The sequence below is a fragment of the Dreissena polymorpha genome, chromosome 15 (assembly GCF_020536995.1).
Source record: "Dreissena polymorpha isolate Duluth1 chromosome 15, UMN_Dpol_1.0, whole genome shotgun sequence".
NCBI lineage: Eukaryota > Metazoa > Mollusca > Bivalvia > Myida > Dreissenidae > Dreissena > Dreissena polymorpha.
Window position 1 is genome coordinate 49,593,948 of NC_068369.1, and position 25,450 is coordinate 49,619,397.

General features: G+C 38.5%; 1 protein-coding gene across 4 annotated transcripts in view; it reads left to right on the forward strand.

Annotated features, from left to right (window-relative positions):
- Nucleotides 1–22,087, forward strand: part of LOC127859956 (uncharacterized transporter slc-17.2-like) — a 40,006-nt gene extending 17,919 nt beyond the window's left edge. For all 4 annotated transcript variants that reach the window (XM_052397616.1, XM_052397612.1, XM_052397613.1 and 1 more), the window contains exons 6-11: nt 2,571–2,722; nt 6,541–6,690; nt 7,632–7,764; nt 11,875–12,116; nt 12,680–12,767; nt 18,407–22,087. In XM_052397616.1, the coding sequence (XP_052253576.1) occupies nt 2,571–2,722; nt 6,541–6,690; nt 7,632–7,764; nt 11,875–12,116; nt 12,680–12,767; nt 18,407–18,519 (878 nt within the window). In that variant the 3' untranslated portion in view covers nt 18,520–22,087. The remainder of the gene's footprint in view (nt 1–2,570; nt 2,723–6,540; nt 6,691–7,631; nt 7,765–11,874; nt 12,117–12,679; nt 12,768–18,406) is intronic.
- The last annotated feature ends 3,363 nt before the right edge of the window (nt 22,088–25,450 follow it).

Sequence of the window (25,450 nt, forward strand, 5' to 3'; positions counted from 1 at the left end):
CGTCAGATAAAGTTTAGTATTTAAGAAGCTTGTAGGTATTTGTGTTCATGCCGTTTAGATCTGAATCTGACGACTTAAAATAATAACGGCATTTGTTTCAAGATGCCGAAATAATATACCTACCATCTATAAGGCAATGTTATAAAATAAGCTGTATTTTCCCTTTTTCGCATAGCCGAGATGTTGCCTCGAGGTTTTGTTCACTGCACAGTATCTATAGCGTACCCGATGTCATAGAATACAGTTCATATTGATGTTAGATGCGCTCCTGATAGAGTTACATAACATTTTATTAACAAAACTTTTCCAAACCAATCAATTTATAAATTGCTTATCATTTAGCCAGGTAGCTTGAGGAAACTCATACGTTCAGATTCCATTTATTGTGTTTGGAATTCAATATATTTTTTGAGACACACACTTTATTTCAATGTTCAAACATTAATTTGTGAAATAAGTTTCGTATTTTTTTCATAGGATAAGTACCGGGAAAGACGCTATAAAGAAAACAAATTGTTTCTCTGAATTTTTCATTTGGTGTTTTGAAAATTTTAATAACAACTTAGTGTTGATTTTCGCGTTCGTTTTATTGAATGCAAAACGAAAACACGGTATTTATACGACCACTAACTTTTTGCGCAATTTATGTATATAACTGTCTGCAATTCCGGTATTGAGCAGATTTCTTACCATAGTTTCCAATGCGGTGACATGTTTTGACATATCGCAGAGAAATAAGATCGATCGTACTTTACATAATAGACGACATTTTAATGCGAGTTATTAACGCAAAGGGAATAACGCAATTCACAGACTGCTAGGTAGCAAAACAATGAAAAACGGACATTCATTGTACGCTGCCAAAAACGATACAGCTCTAAATCGATGCGAGCGCTGTTTTAATTTTCCGCTTTATAGTACATCGTTATATAAAAATATTCGCTTTTCGGCTTACAATAATCCGACAGAAGGTACATTTTATCAAAAAATAAATATGCATTAAACCCATTTATATCTTAACCTCTTACCCCCTCTCCTTTATAAATATACATCCCCTTTCAATAACATTCGCAAAGGAAATTACCCTCGCCGCTAATCACCGAACACAATTTACGCTTTCAATGAATTCTTAGAGTAAAGGACCGAACACAATTAACGCTTTCAAGGAATTCTTAGAGTAAAGGACGGAACACAATTTACGCTTTCAATGAATTCTTAGAGTAAAGGACGGAACACAATTTACGCTTTAAAGAAATTCTTAGAGTAAAGGACGGAACATAATTTACGCTTTTAAGGAATTCTTAGAGTAAAGGACGGAACACAATTTACACTTTTAAGGAATTCTAAGAGTAAAGGACGGAACACAATTTACGCTTTCAAGGAATTCTTAGAGAAAAGGACCGAACACAATTGACGCTTTTAATCCCACGCTTGCTCCTCTCCACCCAGGTGTATAAATGGTTAAGGGAAATAAGTCAATGTGCCGTGGCTGCCTGGTGCGCCATATGTTAACGGACGACTTAAATCCCAGTGATCGGGGGGGGGGGGGGGGTGTTGATTGTGAAGTCGGCTGACGATGTAAACCGCACCTTTTTAACATTCGCAAAGGAATTTATCCTCGCCGCTAATCACCGAACACAATTTACGCTTTCAAGGAATTCTTAGAGTAAAGGACCGAACACAATTTACACTTTCAAGGAATTCTTAGAGTAAAGGACCGAACACAATATACGCTTTTAAGGAATTCTAAGAGTAAAGGACGGAACACAATTTACGCTTTCAAGGAATTCTTAGAGCAAAGGACGGAACACAATTTACGCTTTTAAGGAATTCTAAGAGTAAAGGACGGAACACAATTTACGCTTTTAAGGAATTCTAAGAGTAAAGGACGGAACACAATTTACGCTTTCAAGGAATTCTAAGAGTAAAGGACGGAACACAATTTACGCTTTCAAGGAATTCTTAGAGTAAAGGACCGAACACAATTTACGCTTTCAAGGAATTCTTAGAGTAAAGGACCGAACACAATTTACGCTTTCAAGGAATTCTTAGAGTAAAGGACCGAACACAGTTTACGCTTTCAAGGAATTCTTAGAGTAAAGGACCGAACACAATTTACGCTTTCAAGGAATTCTTAGAGTAAAGGACCGAACACAATTTACGCTTTCAAGGAATTCTTAGAGCAAAGGACGGAACACAATTTACGCTTTCAAGGAATTCTTAGAGTAAAGGACCGAACACAATTGACGCTTTTAAGGAATTCTTTCTGTAAAGGAAGTCTCTTCTAAATGAAAATCGAGTCAATGCTGAATGCATCGTTCCTATTTACTTGTGCGGACTGCCCAGGCTAAATTGGGACGAAACTTAAAGCACATGTATTAAAACCCGTTTTCGTAGAGCGAGGCTCAAATATATATAACTTTCTGTCTATGCTGTGCTAGATAATCGCAGGACTGGTCATGTAAGCGGAAAGTGTCGTCCCTGATTAGCCTGTAGGGAGTGCACTGGCTAATCTGGTATGAAACTTTCAGCGCACGTATAGCTGTGTAAACTGTGCTAGATATTCACAGGACTGGTCAGCCTCCTCTGGTGCTGCGTGTACGCCTTCTTTGCACGGGACAGCCCCGGCGCCATGCCCTCCATTAAGCCTATTGAGCGCCAGTACATCGAGACCTCGCTCGGGGTGTACGGCCAGTCGGTGGAAGAGCAGCTGGAACAGCGGGTAAGTTTTTTAGTCGGGAGAAATCAACCTCCGCGCAGAGATTTGACTGGAACCTGCATAGCTGGATGAAATCCCTGCCTTAATATCCAACCACGTGATGATAACCTAGCTACGTGGTACAATAATTTTAACGTTGCTGTTTTTACTTATTTTTAAATTTATTTTTTATTATGAACCTACACTTATACATCATTTGCAAATATAAAAGAAAATGATACTACTTTTCATGATATAATACTTGAACAAAACACATAAAATCCTACCAAATCTGGTTGTGTCTTCAAATAAATGAAGATTTTGTTTTTCGAGGGTATAGCATTGAACACCAAAAGTATTTAGTATATTGTAACCTGTATGTGAGAGCAAGGAACGACAACTCTGCGTGGGAAATAAGGGGTAAACAGGGGATGTGTGACCGATCGGTGGAATAGTGTCTGAAACCATACCCGTAGCCAGGGGGGGGGGGGGGGGGGGGGGGGGGGGGGGGGTATGCGTTGGGTGCATTCGCATCCAATCTTTTTGGACGAGTAAAAAAAGTGTGCTATAAATTGCACCCAACTTTATTGGACGCAAAAACGGTTATTTATTTTTTTCAGGAACCCAGTGAGTCTTCGTATTTAAGCGTTAAAATAATGTTGTATTCAATATGCAACCGACAGGTCATAATATTTCTCGATTATGTCATTTCCAAGATAGCGAGTGATTTTTATTTAAAAGTTTTAACCGTAGAATAGTTGAAATCAACAGAAGTTGTGACAGCAACAATTGAGAAGATCTAAGAAGCCGGTCCCCGCAAAATGGAATCTGAATCTTTCTTTCAAATAGATATTTGTTTTCTTTATAGTGCAAAATTATGAACCTGGCAATCTAATCCGTATAAAATCGATGCTTATTGATAGATAATTTGATACTAAATGATTGTTTTGTACTTTTGTCATCGTTATTAATGTCTATAACTGTAATAGATGCCATAACAAAATGTTAAAGCCTACTTATTGCGAGTAGAAATCCCAGTCCAATAACCTTTTTCGACAATTATCTAAATGGCTGAAAAAATAATTTGATTAACTTGAATAAATATATAATCTTTAAAAAAAAGAATATAAATTTTAGATGAAATTAACGGAATGTTATGTCAGCTTCCGAAAATGGCTGAAATCAAAGGACACCCTTCGACTATTGCCGAAGACTTATGAGCCACTGGCTGATAACTTTGCATTAATACCACGATTTATAACAAGAACGCATTGTGCACAGCATTTTCGACAAACTATGTTGTCTTTTTGTTATATCCCCGTACAACAATTTTCGGATCCCCTAAAGGGTTTTCCAGCAAAAAATATCAGCTATGCTCAAGTTACGATAATTTTTTTGTTGAATGACAAGAAAACAAATCATTGTTACAGAGCAATGTAGCTTTTTGTAGTTTACCAACACTTAATGGCATCTGTTCAGCTACACATACAGAACTTTTCACAATGTTTTAATTATGTTAAACTTGGCACTTGGAATGTCCTATTCTTAAACAGTTGTTATAATGCATTTTAAACGTTATAACATATGATCAGATGGACGTTAACGTTTAATTTTCATCAACTGTGACGGACCTTGAGCATATAATGGGCAAATAAGTTCATCTTTTTTCTTCAACATCCTGGTATACATGGTTAAGGACTTTGATACCATAGGGCCAGTGGTTTGGGGTTATAGGGTCTTAATGACGCCTAAAGCGTTATGTGTTTCTGAAATTCGTTTAGAAAAAGATAGCTAATTTGTTAAAAATAGTTAAAAAATAAAGAAAGTAACCAGTTATACCATTTTGATTTCTTTTTAGTATTGATGCACATAAGAGAAGACCCCGTTTTGTTAATCAGTGTTGTTGAACAAATACACTATTAGCATGTTTAGAGCAAAGCTAGAGTGTTTTGATATTTTATACCGTTGTTATTGTTGATTTTACATTCTATAAATTTGTTGTTACATATGCAAACAAAGTGTGTGCGCGCATACTAGGGTCGCGTTAAACACCGTATAAAATGATGTAAATCCATGACTGATCAAAAAGGTGGTTATTGAAAAACGTGGAGGGGAATACATGTATGCTATATCATATTCATGTCGATCAGTCACTGAGTATGGTCAATGAAAGTGAAATTTCATATAAAAATGCTCTATAACTTCAGTCTCTAAATACAGTTAAAAGTGACCAGAATGCAGGAGTTTACGTTTCATGTTCGAAATTCTCTAGGGGGAAGGACCTCCAAAGCCACCGATTGCAGGAGAAACATCCCCTCCCGCAAATACCCCCTTTGACTCTTCGTTGCTCAATTACAATCGTCGATGGCAAAAATTCGCACCCCCCCTTTTCAAAACCCTGGCTACGGGCCTGGAAACAACGTTTTAATTATGTAATCTGTAGAAATAAGGGGTAATCAGGGAATGTACAGCCTGTCGGTGAAGAGCGTCTGAAACAGCTGGTTAGTTCTGTATCCTGGAATAATAGTGCGGTGCATTTGACATTGATTTTCATGTTTGTGTCATTTGTTTTCCGAGGGATGATGACATCTTTGTTGTGTTGATATTTTCTTAATTTCTTTTCTCACATGTTATAAACGTAAATCATATTTGTATATGTTATGCATTTATTTATTAAAAGATACAAATTAAGTGTTGTTTGTTCAATATTTGGATTAATGAGAGTGAAACTTGTAAATACATGGTTTGAAAAAAAATGGGGTTGACAACTAGAAAAGTCAACAACAAAACTATTGCACGGTGAATTGTATTTAAACTTTGATTATCGATGCAGAATACCACAACACTAAAAAATTTGCAAAGAAAGAAGACAAAAATCAAAATGTCGTATTAGAGTGCTTATACCTTAAATTTCATTTTCACTTGCACAAAATACGATAAATGTCCTAATCGATGTCAACAAACTGAAAAAGATTGTGGGCGTCTCATAACAAAACTATTTAAATTAAGGTCATTGATATCAGTTTCACAATCCACCAAAGTAAAAATCGATTTCACATAAAATCACATTTTCGTTGTCAGGTTAATTGATTTTTATTTTCATTGAAAAGTTTTGTGAACATCGGACCAGGTCTTTTCCTTTAAAATTCTCATGTAACTAGGCTAAACCTTTTGATTAAGAGAAATGTATGAAAATTATCTTAATTTTCGTATGCAAATCAGTAATTGACTCTCATGCCACGGTTAATGCATGTAAATAATATTAAACACTGTTATAAAAAATACGAGAGATAAAGTCTAAAATTACTTTATCGATTGTTTGTACTCAAGCACACCAAGTTTTGTAGCCATTAAAATTGACGTAATACGACCTTCCCAATTGCATATATACTATCGATTGTTATTATTAAATAATACCTATATTAACTAATACATGCATGAAGTGTTGCAATGAAACGTATTATCATTTTATGGAATCATAAACTGTTTATATTGTGAACACTCTAGGCTTAATTTGTCCACTTGAGCTTTTGGCCTTATGGATGTGTGGTTTAATGAAACTATTTGAGTCCGGAGTCACGCTCTCGGTTGGTTTGTCGGTCTGACTGTCCGTACAATATGTTTTAAGTTTAAAGAGCGAACTACTTAGTCATGTTCAATCGATTAAAATGAAACTTTAAATCTGTCACCATCATAAAATGTCAATTTGCAAGACACTTGTTTCCATGCTCACTTATACACACATTCCTGAGTTATTTCTCCTCGAACATAGCTCAGAAAGCGGTGCTGTTTCTGACAAAGTACTTAAGTATTTTACGTGCCTTTTTGTTGAATATTTTCAGAAACAAGAAAAGCCCTGGAAGGCTATTTTCACGTCGGGTCCGGTGTGGGGTATCTTGCTGGCGAACGCCTGCGGAAACTACGGATCCTACATGCTTCTCACTCAGATGCCGTCCTACATGAAAGAAGTGCTCAAGTTCGACATTACATCGGTACATTGAGCTTTAATGCGTGTACATAGATCTCAAACATTCCCGAGCCCAGACCGATGCTCCGTACCCCCCCCCCCCCCCGCCCCTCCTCCTAGCACACTAACGCTCTCGCTCTGAATGGACTGGTTCACACAAGTGATACAATCTTTTGATATTCTTGAAAAAAATATCTTAAAGAACGTGTAAATTCAATTACATGTATTTACAAATGTAGCCATTACGGTCCAACTTTTCAACTTGTTTCTTTTTTTCAGCACCGTGCCCCTGCGTAAGTCTTTCGCTTATGGCTTGAAAGCTTGTTTATTCAATTTATTTATATTGATATAAGGCTTGCAAAATATAAAATAACGAAAAAGCAAAAAAAAATGCATGGAGTATTTGCCGTTTTATAATGAAAAAGTATGGGTATTCGAATGATTGTAAACTAACCTTTATGGTCAATACATGTAAAGTTAACGCTGCTATTAACTTTTGATGTTTGTGCTGTCAAGTGATGCTTGACTTGCGATGATATAATATTCAGAATATATCCATTTCAAGTTATTGGCAATCATTATCATCATCATCAACATCATCATCATCATCATCATCACCACCATCATCATCATCATCATCATCATGTTCATCATTATCACCATCATCATCATCGTCGTCGTCCTCATCATTATCACCATCATCATCATCATCATCATAATCTTCTTCTTCTTCCCGTCATGACCGGTCTGGCCGTTGGGAGTGACAACGAAACAGATAATCTCCGCCTGTTTCATGTATGTTGTGAATAGCTCATCCATGGAGAGGGACGTCCACTATATCAGATTGTCCATCCAACTTTTCTTCTGACGGCCTCAACGGCGATCTTTCTCTAGCGTGCCTTGTAGCAAAGTATTGCATATTTGCAATCCTGACAGAAATGAAATTTCTGTTTGAACTATTTACAGAACGGAGCCTATTCGATGATTCCTTACCTCGTGTTCTGGATTTTCATCCTCATCGGAGGCCAGATCGCAGACGTTTTGATCACTAAGAACATTCTCAGCATCGAGTGGACAAGAAAATTATGCTGCGCTTTAGGTATATACGAGTCCCGCTCTGGGAAAACCGGGCTTATCCCTTTGCATGCTGGGAAATTTGTCGTCTGCTAAAATGTCGTCTGCTGAATTTCTAAAGTCAGCATTTCTTCGATTTTTTTTCAAAGAATACTATCAGAATAGCAAACAGTTTGGATCCAGATGAGACGCCACGTTCTGTGGCGTCTCATCTGGATCCAAACTGTTTGCAAAGGCCTTTAAAATTCGGTTCCCGCAATGAAAGAGTTAATGTATTTGCGTAAAGTGTTTTTCCAGATTAGACTGTGCAGTTTTCAACGTTCTTTATATCATTTGTAAAGAATGGCGAATACACATGCGGTGGTACGGATGTTCTTGTTGATAATATTTTGCATTATACTCACCAGTAATTGCAACAAGAAATGAAAGACTATAAAAAAAGTACAATAAGCTAGGGCTTGGTGGTTTCCCCCCCTATGGGGCTTTGCCCTTTACACAAATTGGGGCCCAGACCCCCGGCTTAATTTTCCGTATTTCAAATTTGGGACAATTGACTCCCCCGCAATTCGGGGATAACACTTTCCGCCGTAACTGGATTTCCGTGAAGACTTCTCCTTTAAACGGAAAATTCCATAACAGCGGAAAGTTTCGTCCCGTATTAGCATGTGCGGACTGCGCAATCTTATATTTGATGACACTTAACGCACCTGTATTAAGCCCGGTTATCCCAGAGCGAATCTCCATTATATATTTCGTGCGGTAGGATGACTTAGTTTTAAAGGGACATATTCACATTTTGGTAAATTGACAAAATAAAAAAATGGTTTCAGATTCGCAAAGTTTCGTTGAAGTTATGATATTTGTGAGGAAACAGTAATACTAAACATTTACCTTGCTCTAAAAATATCAATAATATACCTCTTTTAACGATTTAAAAACCTGAAAATTTTAAAGCGTTGCAACGCGAAACGATTGCATGATTTGGAGAGTTCTGTTTTTGTCATGATATTTTGTGATACTACGAGGATTGCCTATATAAAGTATAAAATACAGCACTCATTGTATGAGCTCGGATGGCCGAATGGTCTAAGCGTTAGACTTTTGCTCCAGGGGTCAGTGGTTCGTTAATAATTTTATTTAATGGAGCTTTTTAGAACAGAACAGATAGTTTATTTGCGACTTAAGCATATACAGCTCATCGTCAAAAACAATAAATCAATCATAAATACATACACATACACATGCGTCAAACTAACAACAAATGTTTATGCATTTTTACACATAGATGATTTTTGTGAGAATGCAATATGAAAGAGAAGGCTCTTAATTGTAAAGCAAAGTTAAGTAAATGATTATGATCCGTTAGTGATTGAGAAAAATAAAATATAAACATTATGCAGTTAGAAATTATTTACAAAATAACAATTTTGGGGAAAATACTTGTCTCTCATAACACTATAAATTTTCGGCTCTAAGTTTACATGCTTTTATACAAAAATTAGCTAGACGTATCAATACAGATTTTCTAGTCTCATTCAACAATTGTAAAAATGTAAACATACTTGGTCTTCTTCTGTAAAAAAAAACAGGTTTACATGTATTTCTAATATTATCATATAAAGGACATATAAGAACAAAATGGTACTCATCTTCAATTTCATTCAGTGAACAAAATGTACATGTTCTTTCATTTCTTGGAATGTTTTGGTGCCTACCAGTTTCTATAAATAGAACATGGGAAGACAATCTCAATTTTGCGATTATGTTTCAAAATTTCGAATTTTCTATTTTGTCTAAATAAATGGATCTTTCAAAAATGGGTTTCAATTCTTTGTACAAAAATATAGTGATGGAGAGTCATTTACATCAATTCGCCAGTTTGAAATAAACAAATCTTTTAATCTATTGCGAAACATTATAATAAAGCTGTTAACAGTAACAGATTCTGGATATAACCATACGTCATTAAAACCTGACTCTTGCAATAGTTTCCTAACGTTTGATGTCCATGACTTGGAGTGAAGATTATCACATGCTTCTTTAAACTGTTTACGAATAATTTTACTTCAAATACAGTTAGAAGATTTTTCGTTGAACAATTTTAAGAAATATTTAACTACTCGCAAATATCGACATATATACATCGGGTATCTCCCTACTTCGGCATACAAAGCATTTGAATTAGTAGAAGCTTTTACACTTAAAAGCCATTTACAGAATTTGCGTTGGACACGCTCAATATTTTCGGCTTTAGTAAACCCCCATACCTCGCTTCCATAAATTAGAATCGAGGCAACATATGCATCAAACAGATTCAACATTATTTTAACAGATACATTCAATGATTTTGTAATAGTAAATAATGCGTTCATCGCTCTAAGCGCTTTGGCTGATAAAGTATTTGTGGCTTGTATAAACGAATTAGATTCAATGTTTACATTTATCAATCTATAAAGCATTTACTGAAAACCTTGAATACACGCCAATCTCTGTGAAAAAGGTCCCTTTAATTGATCGTGTTATGTATGCATCGATTGTGTGCAAAATGCAAAATACATGCGTTGTAATATGAATGCTACGACACTGTAACGACAGGGAGTCATATTAAAACATTAACAGTCTTCGGCGTTACAAATCCATGTTTTTCTTTTAAAAAATGGCAATCATGTAGACACATTAATTCATGGGTTTCTACTTATATTTTATTGTGACAAAAAATGCATATTGTCATGTATTCAGAGTTCATAATGGCGGCACCTTGGAAAGTGTCGCATATTATGCAAACACGACTTGGCACTATGAACGATAGTGTTTAAATAAACAGTGGAAATAAAGTGTAAAGGTAAACTCAGATAAAATATTGTAAATAACGAAGACAATCGATAGCAATCGTAAACTATCTGTATACAATTTAGCATTAATCGGAATCAATTAAGTTGCGCATATGATATGAAAAGCAGCGCAGAACTAAATCGTCACATGTTAAATCTGAAACATGAAAAGTATTTCCTTTTATGCATAAATTATAACTAGGCTAACGGAAAAAGAATATAAACAATTATACAAGAGTTATTGCATACGCGGCTCAAGTGTGTTCTTTTATAATGTTAAGTGTCATGACTGTCATGCACAGTGTCACGTGTGTATTTCGGAGCCTCGCTTGGGAGTGAAAGCAGAATCGAAAGATTAGAAATTAAATGAACTGGTTTTATGATGCAAAATGCACATACTGTTTTAGGCATTTTTAGCATAAAAAGCCTATATTTATTCTTAGTAAACATCGCCTAAAGTCGCAAATGCCAGCCGAACTATTATTCGTTGGGCATTTGAATCCTTGGTTAGGTCCAACCACGAAATCCACGACTATAAGTGACCAAGGAATTACAATGGTTTTATACTTGAAGTAAAAACCTTCAATTGATAATACATGTGAGCCATGCTGTGTGAACAAGGGGTTTAATGCATGTGCGTAAAGTGTCGTCCGAGATTAGCCTGTGCAGTCCGCACAGGCTAATCAGAGACGACACTTTCCGCCGAAACTGTTTTTTTTTGCTAAGAAGAGACTTTCTTTAAACAGAAAATATCATACAAGTGGAAAGTGTCGTCCCTGATAAGCCTGTGCGGACTGCACAGGCTAATCTGGGACGACACTTTACGCATATGCATTAAACCCCTTTTCACAAAGCACGACTCAATTATGCATGAACATAACCTTTGGTGGCGAACATCGTCTACATCTGCCTCTGTTTTCTGGAATGCAATATGCATTTACACATTTTGTAAATTTTGGCTGTATTTTACGTGTCCATTATGCCTTTGAACATATTGGACGATTTGCACTGGGTCCGTAGTCACCTAACAATGCATAGACTTACTAATACAATGAAGAATATTATTTAAACTAAAATATCCAATAACTTTATTAATTTTGAATCTCTCGTAGCCCGTATCCCTTCTAAATACATTTTTTTATTAAGGCCATTTTGTTACTGACAAAGGCAACATTGATAGCCTGTATATGTTTAAAGTAAGAAGTGTTCTTCATGGATCCGAATTCTTAAGATTAAGTATTGATTGGCTAGAATGTGCCCTGATCAACTTATAATAATACAAAAATATTTCCCGCCCATTCCAGGAATGGTAATCCCTGGCATTTTCCTCGTGCTCACCGGATACATGGACTGTCACCGCAAAGTGGAGGCCGTGATACTTCTGTCTCTGTCAATGGGTTTTTGCGGTTTCCAGTTCAGTTCGTTCTTTATCAACCATGGCGATATAGCGCCCCGCTACGCCGGTACGATTTTCGGGTTCACGAATACCGGCGCGAGCATTCCCGGCATCCTCGCGCCTTACATCGTCGGTGCAATCACGAAAAATGTAAATATGCATCGCTTTGATCGTTTGCAAATATGCTCACTGCGCTTTGATTGACTGTTGGCAGTGCATTGATGTTTTCGTAATACTTTTATTCCGTGACGTCACACAAGTTGAAAACCAAATATCTTGACCAATGTTAAAATTTTGTGTGTTGTTTAAATTAACTAGATTTTGAGTTTGGATGCAAATTTCTGTTTTTTACTTAACCAGAATTTGAGTTTGGATTTAAATTTCTTTTGGAAATCTGTTTTTAAATGCATAAACGTATAAATGAAGGTTTAAATGTTTAGAACGATTTAATACTCTGTGATGATTTTAAACAGTGGTACATTTACCAATGAATATAAAATGTAAATGCATGGCTAAAATTATCCATGGTTATAATTAACGTATTTATAACATTATGATCACTGTTTCCTTTAGAGCAGAATATTTAAACGCTATATGTTCCTAAACTTAGACGAACTTTATGTGAGTTTATGCTTTGAATTGGTGATATGGTGATCGCGGACTTGGACTATTCGCATGTTTCTTTTTATAAATTGTATTCATTCTTTTTCTAGAAAACTCGAGAAGAATGGCTCCTTGCGTTCTACATAGCGGCAGGTGTCCAAGTACTTGGAGCTATCATATACGCTATCCTGGCTAAAGGTATGGTGTCCTCAAATTCCAAATTAGTATTATGCAAACAAACTACCCACGCTTTCGCGTTATATATAATTAAGTATTTATTTTTCAAATTGTGTCTTGGAATGAAGTTCAGTGCATTTGGAAAGATTTGAGCTCAGCTCTGGAAAAACGGGCTTAATGCACGTGCGTGACGTGTCGTCACTGACTGCACAGGCTTATCAAGGAAAACAATTTCCGCTTTTATTGTTTATTTTGTGTAAATGACGTCTATTCTTAGCGAAAATCCAGTTAAGTGTCGTCCGTACGGGCCTATAGGGACAGCACTTTCCGCACAGGCCTATAGGGACGACACTTTCCGCACAGGCCTATAGGGACGACACTTTCCGCACAGGCCTATAGGGACAGCACTTTCCGCACAGGCCTATAGGGACGACACTTTCCGCACAGGCCTATAGGGACGACACTTTCCGCACAGGCCTATAGGGACAGCACTTTCCGCACAGGCCTATAGGGACAGCAATTTCCGCACAGGCCTATAGGGTCAGCACTTTCCGCACAGGCCTATAGGGACGACACTTTCTGCACAGGCCTATAGGAACAGCACTTTCTGCACAGGCATATAGGGACGACACTTTCTGCACAGGCCTATAGGGACGACACTTTCCGCACAGGCCTATAGGGACGACACTTTCCGCACAGGCCTATAGGGACAGCACTTTCCGCACAGGCCTATAGGGACGACACTTTCCGCACAGGCCTATAGGGACGACACTTTCCGCACAGGCCTATAGGGACAGCACTTTCCGCACAGGCCTATAGGGTCAGCACTTTCCGCACAGGCCTATAGGGACAGCACTTTCCGCACAGGCCTATAGGGACGACACTTTCCGCACAGGCCTATAGGGACGACACTTTCTGCACAGGCCTATAGGGACAGCACTTTCTGCACAGGCCTATAGGGACGACACTTTCCGCACAGGCCTATAGGGACGACACTTTCTGCACAGGCCTATAGGTACAGCACTTTCTGCACAGGCCTATAGGGACGACACTTTCCGCACAGGCCTATAGGGACAGCACTTTCCGCACAGGCCTAAAGGGACAGCACTTTCCGCACAGGCCTATAGGGACGACACTTTCCGTACAGGCCTGTAGGGACGACACTTTCCGTACAGGCCTATAGGGACGACACTTTCCGTACAGGCCTATAGGGACAGCACTTTCCGCACAGGCCTATAGGGACGAAACTTTCCGCACAGGCCTTTAGGGACAGCACTTTCCGCACAGGCCTATAGGGATGACACTTTCCGCACAGGCCTATAGGGACGGCACTTTCCGCACAGGCCTATAGGAACAGCACTTTCTGCACAGGCCTATAGGGACAGCACTTTCCGTACAGGCCTATAGTGACAGCACTTTCCGCACAGGCCTAGAGGTACAGCACTTTACGTACAGGCCTATAGGGACGACACTTTCCTAGCGATTTTCCTTGTCCAATTGGGAAAAGTACCCGTACCGGTCCGATTGGGAAAAATTGAGTCGTGAAAACCTCAAAATTGGGAAAAATCGAGTCGTGAAATCCTGAAATTGGGAAAATCGCGTCGTGAAGTTTGGGTCTTATTGAATACATCATACAGTTCATACTTAATTGAACATACCCATTTAAATAATCATTTGCAGGCATGCCTTAATGACCATTAAGTTATAAAGTTTATATAAATAACAAAATATTATAAAGAACACACCAAATCAATTACTAGTTGTTTTAATCTCTTTTAAAGCAATGTCTCTCTCTTTCATTTTTGTGAAATTTCAACAATCTTTGATGTTTAATCATCACTCAGTTGCTTGCATCCCTCCCTGCACAGCATCATTATTGCTGTCAATGTGTCCTGTGATTGATGGTTCCGATTGGTTTTTTGGCATAATATTTGCTATTATGACTCATTTCAAACTACGATAAGGTTACAAACCGACGTAAAACAGTACGCTGGCTGCCTGGCAAAAGAACCGGAAACAGTAACAACTCTATTGATTGAATGCGCTGAATAATAAAACCCGAAATTAATCGAGCGCGTGGTTACACACAACTATACGATTTTCTTTGTTCGCTCGCCGAAAGTTGGTTTTTTTACGAAACTTTCTATCGTTTTGAGAAAAAATTCGGACGCTGATTGGGATTTTTCCAGATGCCGATTGGGAATTTGGGAATTTTCGCTCGATTGGGAAAGTACCGTTTTGGGAATTTGGGAATTTTCGTTCGATTGGGAAAGTACCGTTTACCGGTACTTTATAAAGAAGGAGGAAAATCGCTGCTTTCCATACAGGCCTATAGGGACAGCACTTTCCGCACAGGCCTATAGGGACGACACTTTCCGCACAGGCCAATAGGGACAACACTTTCTGCACAGGCCTATAGGGACAGCACTTTCCGCACAGGCCTATTGGGACAGCAATTTCCGCACAGGCCTATAGGGTCAGCACTTTCCGCGCAGGCCTATAGGGACGACACTTTCTGCACAGGCCTATAGGAACAGCACTTTCTGCACAGGCATATAGGGACGACACTTTCTGCACAGGCCTATAGGGACGACACTTTCCGCACAGGCCTATAGGGACGACACTTTCCGCACAGGCCTATAGGGACAGCACTTTCCGCACAGGCCTATAGGGACGACACTTTCCGCACAGGCCTATAGGGACGACACTTTCCGCACAGGCCTATAGGGACAGCACTTTCCGCACAGGCCTATAGGGTCAGCACTTTCCGCAAAGGCCTATAGGGACAGCACTTTCCGCACAGGCCTATAGGGACGACACTTTCCGCACAGGCCTATAGGGACGACACTTTCTGCACAGGCCTATATGGACAGCACTTTCTGCACAGGCCTATAGGGACGACACTTTCCGCACAGGCCTATAGGGACGACACTTTCTGCACAGGCCTATAGGTACAGCACTTTCTGCACAGGCCTATAGGGACGACACTTTCCGCACAGGCCTATAGGGACAGCACTTTCCGCACAGGCCTAAAGGGACAGCACTTTCCGCACAGGCCTATAGGGACGACACTTTCCGTACAGGCCTGAAGGGACGACACTTTCCGTACAGGCCTATAGGGACGACACTTTCCGTACAGGCCTATAGGGACAGCACTTTCCGCACAGGCCTATAGGGACGACACTTTCCGCACAGGCCTTTAGGGACAGCACTTTCCGCACAGGCCTATAGGGATGACACTTTCCGCACAGGCCTATAGGGACGGCACTTTCCGAACAGGCCTATAGGGACAGCACTTTCTGCACAGGCCTATAGGGACAGCACTTTCCGTACAGGCCTATAGTGACAGCACTTTCTGCACAGGCCTATAGGGACAGCACTTTCCGTACAGGCCTATAGTGACAGCACTTTCCGCACAGGCCTAGAGGTACAGCACTTTACGTACAGGCCTATAGGGACGACACTTTCCCAGCGATTTTCCTTGTCCAATTGGGAAAAGTACCCGTACCGGTCCGATTGGGAAAAATTGAGTCGTGAAAACCTCAAAATTGGGAAAAATCGAGTCGTGAAATCCTGAAATTGGGAAAATCGCGTCGTGAAGTTTGGGTCTTATTGAATACATCATACAGTTCATACTTAATTGAACATACCCATTTAAATAATCATTTGCAGGCATGCCTTAATGACCATTAAGTTATAAAGTTTATATAAATAACAAAATATTATAAAGAACACACCAAATCAATTACTAGTTGTTTTAATCTCTTTTAAAGCAATGTCTCTCTCTTTCATTTTTGTGAAATTTCAACAATCTTTGATGTTTAATCATCACTCAGTTGCTTGCATCCCTCCCTGCACAGCATCATTATTGCTGTCAATGTGTCCTGTGATTGATGGTTCCGATTGGTTTTTTGGCATAATATTTGCTATTATGACTCATTTCAAACTACGATAAGGTTACAAACCGACGTAAAACAGTACGCTGGCTGCCTGGCAAAAGAACCGGAAACAGTAACAACTCTATTGATTGAATGCGCTGAATAATAAAACCCGAAATTAATCGAGCGCGTGGTTACACACAACTATACGATTTTCTTTGTTCGCTCGCCGAAAGTTGGTTTTTTTACGAAACTTTCTATCGTTTTGAGAAAAAATTTGGACGCTGATTGGGATTTTTCCAGATGCCGATTGGGAATTTGGGAATTTTCGCTCGATTGGGAAAGTACCGTTTTGGGAATTTGGGAATTTTCGTTCGATTGGGAAAGTACCGTTTACCGGTACTTTATAAAGAAGGAGGAAAATCGCTGCTTTCCATACAGGCCTATAGGGACAGCACTTTCCGCACAGGCCTATAGGGACGACACTTTCCGCACAGGCCAATAGGGACAACACTTTCTGCACAGGCCTATAGGGACAGCACTTTCCGCACAGGCCTATTGGGACAGCAATTTCCGCACAGGCCTATAGGGTCAGCACTTTCCGCGCAGGCCTATAGGGACGACACTTTCTGCACAGGCCTATAGGAACAGCACTTTCTGCACAGGCATATAGGGACGACACTTTCTGCACAGGCCTATAGGGACGACACTTTCCGCACAGGCCTATAGGGACGACACTTTCCGCACAGGCCTATAGGGACAGCACTTTCCGCACAGGCCTATAGGGACGACACTTTCCGCACAGGCCTATAGGGACGACACTTTCCGCACAGGCCTATAGGGACAGCACTTTCCGCACAGGCCTATAGGGTCAGCACTTTCCGCAAAGGCCTATAGGGACAGCACTTTCCGCACAGGCCTTTAGGGACGACACTTTCCGCACAGGCCTATAGGGACGACACTTTCTGCACAGGCCTATATGGACAGCACTTTCTGCACAGGCCTATAGGGACGACACTTTCCGCACAGGCCTATAGGGACGACACTTTCTGCACAGGCCTATAGGGACAGCACTTTCTGCACAGGCCTATAGGGACGACACTTTCCGCACAGGCCTATAGGGACAGCACTTTCCGCACAGGCCTAAAGGGACAGCACTTTCCGCACAGGCCTATAGGGACGACACTTTCCGTACAGGCCTGAAGGGACGACACTTTCCGTACAGGCCTATAGGGACGACACTTTCCGTACAGGCCTATAGGGACAGCACTTTCCGCACAGGCCTATAGGGACGACACTTTCCGCACAGGCCTTTAGGGACAGCACTTTCCGCACAGGCCTATAGGGATGACACTTTCCGCACAGGCCTATAGGGACGGCACTTTCCGAACAGGCCTATAGGGACAGCACTTTCTGCACAGGCCTATAGGGACAGCACTTTCCGTACAGGCCTATAGTGACAGCACTTTCTGCACAGGCCTATAGGAACAGCACTTTACGTACAGGCCTATAGGGATGACACTTTCCATACAGGCCTATAGGGACGACACTTTCCGTACAGGCCTGTAGGGACGACACTTTCCGCACAGGCCTATAGGGATGAAACTTTCCGTACAGGTCTGTAGGGACGGCACTTTCCGCACAGGCCTATAGGGACGACACATTCCGTACAGGCCTGTAGGGACGGCACTTTCTGCACAGGCCTGTAGGGACGGCACTTTCTGCACAGGCATTAAGCTCAGCTTTCTCAAAACGTGGCTCATTTGCAATTTTTGTTTGCAGGCGAGGTTCAACCATGGGCGATGGAAGAAATGGAGGAGATGCCGCCAGAGGGCGTGCCGCTACAAGAGATTCCGGAGCACGATGACGAAGAAGAGGAGACAAACGGGAAGTGATTGTCTCCCTTTGTATTTGATTATTGCCCTTAGTATCGGAAGCAGAGCGAAACATCAGCCTTTTCTTCAAATATACTTCATGCATTTGGGAAGATGTTTTGATCGTTAATAAGTGTGGCCATTTTTTTGTGCAAACAAGTCTGGGGAAGCAGTTGAACGGAAAATACTATGGACTACTTTTTGCGTATAAATAAATCATGTGGTACGTTTTATTGTAAAATAGTGCGGACTTTTTTGTATATTCAAATACAACCGCGCTTGTTGAGTTTAATTAATTTGGACTAGCATGAATAACAGTGTATATTGTGAATGTTGATTATAAAAACATAGCCATATTATATACATAAATGTGTGAGATTGTGTAATTTTAACATCTGAAGCAAACATTATAACATACTGATGGCGATCATCGGCTGTCATTGACGTCATCAATGCGTATGATATTTATGTTTTCAATGCTTGCCTTGAAAGTCGTGAATGCCCTTAGTTATTGTTCAAAACCCATAGTGGATTTCCATTGTAAGTACCCCTGTGTCAATTTCTATTATATATTTTTAATTTAAAGTGGTCGTATAATATTGTATACTATATTTTGCTAAGTGTGGGGATGATTACTGTATATTGCATTCGTAAAATGCTATACTACACTTTATTTTAACGGCTGATTTACAGCTGAAGTTTCCCTTTGTTTTAATAAAAAAACAAATTTCTTACGATTTTAATACACATTGAGTATTTCGTATTGATCTGTGAAAAGTATGTCCATGTTCCTTTTAAACAAAACGAACTTAGAGTTTGCTGATATCAAGCGTTACGCGCTAGTAACAGTAAGGGGATGTAATTACTGACAATAGTTTGGTAACGCGCTAGTAACAGTAAGGGGATGTAATTACTGACAATAGTTTGGTAACGCGCTAGTAACAGTAAGGGGATGTAATTACACTCAATAGTTTGGTAACGCGCTAGTTACAGGAAGGGGATGTAATTACTGACAATAGTTTGATTTTGCATGATCTATTTATGCCTCAAATTTGTAATACCCTGTGCTGCGCAAAAGTATCACGTGACTATGACGTGCCATAGTACACTATTTCAATTAGCATACATGTACTCCGCCGTGAAACTTTAAAATAATAAATTGTTTAATGACTGTTTTGCTTTTTATGATTCGCTCAAAATTATTACATTGAACACATTATTAACATAGTATGTCAATTTTGCAAATGAATGTAGTTGAAAAAATGAAATCTCCGACGTAAATTATTCAACAGTACTTCTGTGCGATTAGTGATTTCTTGTTACAGCCAAATGTTCTGGTAACTATACTTATTCGCACTTGAAAAACTATAAATGACTATTATAGTAAAAATAAATGAAGTTCATTAAATGGCCATGTTGTTTCCATTATTGTATAATTTTATTTCTTTTTTTATTTCTCGAACTATTGTTTTTTGCTGGTGCATTTTTTGTTTGATTTTAAGTTAGATTAGAAGCAACACGTTTTATCGATCTTGTTGTTTATTTTTATGTAGACTAAAGAAATGTTGCGCTCTTTTTTATTTGTTTCAAGAACAAAGTTCTAATCGTTTCATTTTGTAATTGCTGTTTCCTATATACATTTTATGCTTTTTAATGTTAGATTAGAATCAATACGTCTTATCGATCTTGTAGTTTATTTGTATGTTGACTAAAGAAATGTTGCGCTCGTTTTAATTTGTGTCAAGAACAAAGTTCTTATCGTTTCCTTTGTAATCGTTGTTTCCTATATACATATAATGCTTTGTATGCTCCCGGTGGTATATTGTTTTGGCCTGTCTGTCTGTCACTGTGTCAGTCAGTCAGTCATTCATTGTGTGTGTCCCAAAACTTTAAACTTGGTCACTCATAACTTTTGCAATATTGATGATAGCAACTTGATATTTGGCATGCATGTGTATCTCATGGAGCTGCACATTTTGAGTGGTTAAAGGTCGAGGTCATCCTTCAAGGTAAAAGGTTTTAAAAAAATCAAAGCGGCGCATTAGGGGGCAATGTGTTTCTGACAAACACTTCTATTGTTCATTTTTATTAGCTCGGCTGTTTTCGGAGAAAACCCGAGGTATTGCCATAGCCAGCTCGTCGTGTCGTGTCCGCCGTCCGCGTCGTGCTAAAACCTTAACATGTTGTCAAGGTTTTGAACATTCGCTCTAAAATCAAAGTGCTTCAACCTACAACTTTGAAATTTCATATGTAGCTGCACCTTGATGAGTTCTACATGCCACACCCATTTTTGGATCACTAGGTCAAAGGTCAAGGTCACTGTGACCTCTAAAAAATAATTCTGACACGCTTTCATATTTTCAAAACTGCACCCGCAGCCGAGCGTGGCACCCGCTATGCGGTGCTCTTGTATTTTATATTGTGTTGCTGAGTCGGAAAGTGTGAAAATACCTTAACCCTTTGCATGCTGGGAAATTTGTCGTCTGCTAAAATGTCTTCTGCTGAATTTCTAAAATTAGCATTTTCTTCGATTTTTTTTCAAAGAATATTATCAGAATAGCAAACAGTTTGGATCCTGATGAGACGCCACGTTTTGCGGCGTCTCATCTGGATCCAAACTGTTTGCAAAGGCCTTTTAAATTCGGTTCCAGCACTCAAAGGGTTAAACATAACCATATGTGCATAAAAACACAATAAGTTTTATGGAGAAAAAAAACGAAATAGTATGTCTAAAGTCATTGTATTTTCATTGCCCATCATGCTATAAGGAATGAAAGTTTAGCAATACATGCTGTACATCTATGCTATTTAAAGTGGAAAGTTAAATGCTCTGCCATTGTTACGTTTTTTGTTATTGTTTCTTAACACCATTTCTTCCTTATTTTCAATATCAGCCCTGTTAATTGTTTTTGATGTTGTTGTTTTCATATGATGAGTCTAAGTTATTAATTATCAATATTGTATTGATCATGCATTTTTTACTCGTATACCCGATACGAAATGTTTCCTTGCCATTTAGCATATCTTTTTAAGACGAATATGTTTATTTTGCAAACATTCTCGTTTCTGTCGAGTATATTTCTCTCTCATTTAATAAAACAATCTACCCGTCCATGTTTTTAAGTAGTCTATTGTTTTATTTAATTGTTGATAATTATATGTTAAATCGCATTTTTACTAGAAAGTCAGTAAACGCTGTTATGACCGATCTATGATTGCATACGATAAATATTTATGTTCATGTATGTCGACAGTGAGATTTATGGTTTACATTCATTCTGTGGAAAAACGTGACGTCAACAGATGGCGTCATTTAAGTGCGTGTGTGTTTGCTTTATACCACAGACAGTGTTCAAATAATTCTAGATTTTTCCAAAGGGTACTATTTCGTTGATCTTCACGAACACTGCGTAACACTGGACCCGTGTGCTTAACCCATTAAACCGATTCAGAATTCATTACGTCTTTATCTTTAAAAAAAACAAAACATTCAATATATTCATCCAATTTGCTGATTAGTAATTAGACATGTTTTAATATTTTTAATAGTCTTGTTTTGTGTTATTGGAAATATATTTGATAAAAAATAGATTTGTTCATTGTCTATACTGTTCACTTCCAAGCCAATCTTAATTGATGGGTTTGTTTCACAACGGGATGCGCGCAGAGGAAATATTAACCGACTCTGACAAACATACTTAAACACACACAAACATATGGATTGAAAGACATGTAAACACTCGTACATCAAGATGAAAAGACGTGAACGCAAACAAATGCACACAGACGGACAGACGTGTACACTCACATACATAGACGGGGAAACGTGTACATGTGTATATTCGAAAAAGAAACTAGGAGAAATGAACCACCTGACTCACAATCAAAGACGAACACAGAAATCGGACATTTAGCCAGAGAATCGCTCTTCTGTTGGCTAGACTTTCGGACATATCGTGTTTTGCTTAACGCAAGAACGTAGAATGCCGTTGCAGAATGTTATTACACATGGTACATATTAGCATTCGTATAATTTTGAACATATTTATTTTAGCTCGATTGCCACGGAGACCTTATGCTTAGGCCAAAAAATTAGGTCCGTTTCGGGTCGCCCGACCGTGTCTCCCGAATCGGCGCCGACCCTCAACTTTATTGGGGTCGCCAAAAAAAATTTCGTTCATTTTCGTTCATATAAGATGTAATATCAAGCGAACAAAAGCGGGCATATATATTTACATGTATTTCTTATTTTAAGCTTTAGTAGTTCCCGAAAAAAAATCCCTACCTACCAACCCTTTTTTTTCCACGGAGACCAGAAACGGACCTTTTTTGGCCTTTTTGAAACGCTCTCGATGCCGTCCCATGGGTAGAAGAAGAAGTTGGTGTCTTCAGATGAAATCAAAAGAGCTCAAAGCACGTACAGTTTTCTTTAAAAAAATATATAAAAAAATACACGCCTGCCATGTCTACTTTAATACGTTATCGACTGTTGCAAATTCAAATATGAAATGTCCCCACTGCGCATGCGTTTTAACACACCACCTCACTGTATTTGCAAATACGTGTTTCGTTCAAATGAGCAAGCCTTGTCATATACATCATTATGCACAAGTAAAATAATAATGTGGTCTGTGTATAGTTATTTACAATATCTTTGCAAGAATACACGCCTGATAATCCGAAATCAGTGTTGACAGTTGCCAACATTAACATGAACTGATCGATAACATTTTAATATGGTATATGCTGATGATGTTATTTGATTTTTAAAAGTGATAACTGGAAATATTACCAAGTTTTCTTCTGAGCGGTACGAACTAAATAACATGTAGGTGCAAGGTGTGAACGTCTTTTTCCAAAATAAAAAAAGACCACCGGAAAGTGCGAAATGTGAGACAAACCTCTTTGCTAAAGAAATAATTTAAGCAGTTTTTATAACCTGTATTTTTTTTAATAAATTAACACAGGGCGAGTGCTTATGCTATTTAAAGTTGCAGCAGAACATATGTGTTGTGTACTTTGTTTGCAATACCTAATAATTAGAAACATTCACACGTTTTCTTTTTTATGCATGAATAACAAGTATGCTATATGTTGGTTAAGGCGTGGGTAATTATCATAAATATGTTACATCTCAAATATTTTTTAAATATATGACCATGAATCATTACGAAAATAATTATTAACCTTAAATTGTCTTATGATTTTATACATTTTTTTTCAAGTGCTTATCGTCTGTTTACATCAAAATAATCAAATGTGTTGACTGTGTCAAACCGGCAAATTGAAAGTAATGTTCTGGTTGAGTCGTGGGTTTTGATTGGCTCTTCCAATTTCAAGACTTGCATGCTGAAAACACTCTTAGCAAAGACATTGCAGAGGAGGTTACATTCTTTGGTGATTACCATTAGCATAGAACACACCAGTGACAAGTTTATCGTGTTTTTTTTTTAAACAAAGTATAATCAACTTCGTGTTTTTTTAATTGAACAACTCTATTGTATTAAGCATCACATTCAATGCTGAATGGACATATAAGCAATTATATCAATTGCTTTATATGCTGCCATCATCATGCCAAAGGTATTATACTTCAGGTTCTTCATTCTGATAAAAAAAAATTCTAAAAAATATAATTAAGCACAACATTTATTTTTTATTGATACAATTTTTCCTCTCTTTTGAAATATTTACAATTAAAGAACAATTAGAAACACTTACTAGAATGTTACCTAGGAAAATGATTTACAGCAAATGCTGTGCGCATGCGCAGTCCGCCATTTGTAGAAAGGTAAACAGACGCTGTAGGTTACGCATGCGCAATTAATTTCCTTCTATTTTACATATAAAATAGTTGAAGTTCGATATCAATCTTTACTATGATACCCACTATATCATCATACATCATTGGAAAGATAAATGCATAATCTTTTGAAAAAAATGCATGTCATTAAATTCTATACGTGCTAACTCAAAATATTTACCTTAGAATAGGCAAACCGGTTTTGACAGCTGTGCAGACAACCATTTTGGGCTCAAATAGTATGACCTACTTTCAAAGCCGAGAACCATCAACACAAAAAGTGGAGCACAAACATGGCTTATTTTCTTATTGCTTACAAATATACCTTGAAGTTGATACCAAAACTTACCATATGCAATTTATTTTACAAATCCTAAGCAGCATGCACTCAACAATGTGTGCTTAGTATCAAACTGACTGCATATAACCCTAAAAACAGGAGTTCCGGTTTGGGGTTATGTGACCTTTAAGAGAACCCAACCCATTCAAATTTGAATTAAAGACACTTTTCCCACAGGTGTAATCTGTTTTGAGAAAGATCACAAAGTTCCGGTACAATGACACACAGAGTTATTCATAAAAGTTGCTGTTGAAAGCGCCATGCTTAACAGCGTTTCGCGTCAAGAATTAAGGTAGAAAAGCCAAACTTGGTTATATCATACATGCAGCACTTAGACTCCATACAATTCATCACTTTCGATTCTAATAGGCAAAGCTGATGTAACATATGACTTAATAAGTGAAAAAAAAATCATCAATGGCAATATTTTTGCATCAAAGCAGGTTTTGAACCGGATTCGAACAAACTTAAAAAAAAAATTGGCACATTTTGATAAAATCCATTTAGAAGCAGCATTTCTAATGTCATTTGACCCAACAAAAGGGCTTGCTTGCATGAAAAAACAACACACTTGACTTCCTGACTAAAAAAAGTCATCGTCAGACATGAGCTTAAGTCTTTTGTCACACCTGGACCTATGATTCCTCTGCCGGAGTTCCGTCTCGGACAGGCTCCGCAAAGTGTCAGTCTGGCCCGGGTGCTCAATTCCGTGTGATCTGAGAAGACAAAAAGGTTTTTGTGCGCATTTACCCATTACGGTGCAAACTAATGTAAGTTAGATACAATAAGAGTAAGCTTTCAATAGTATT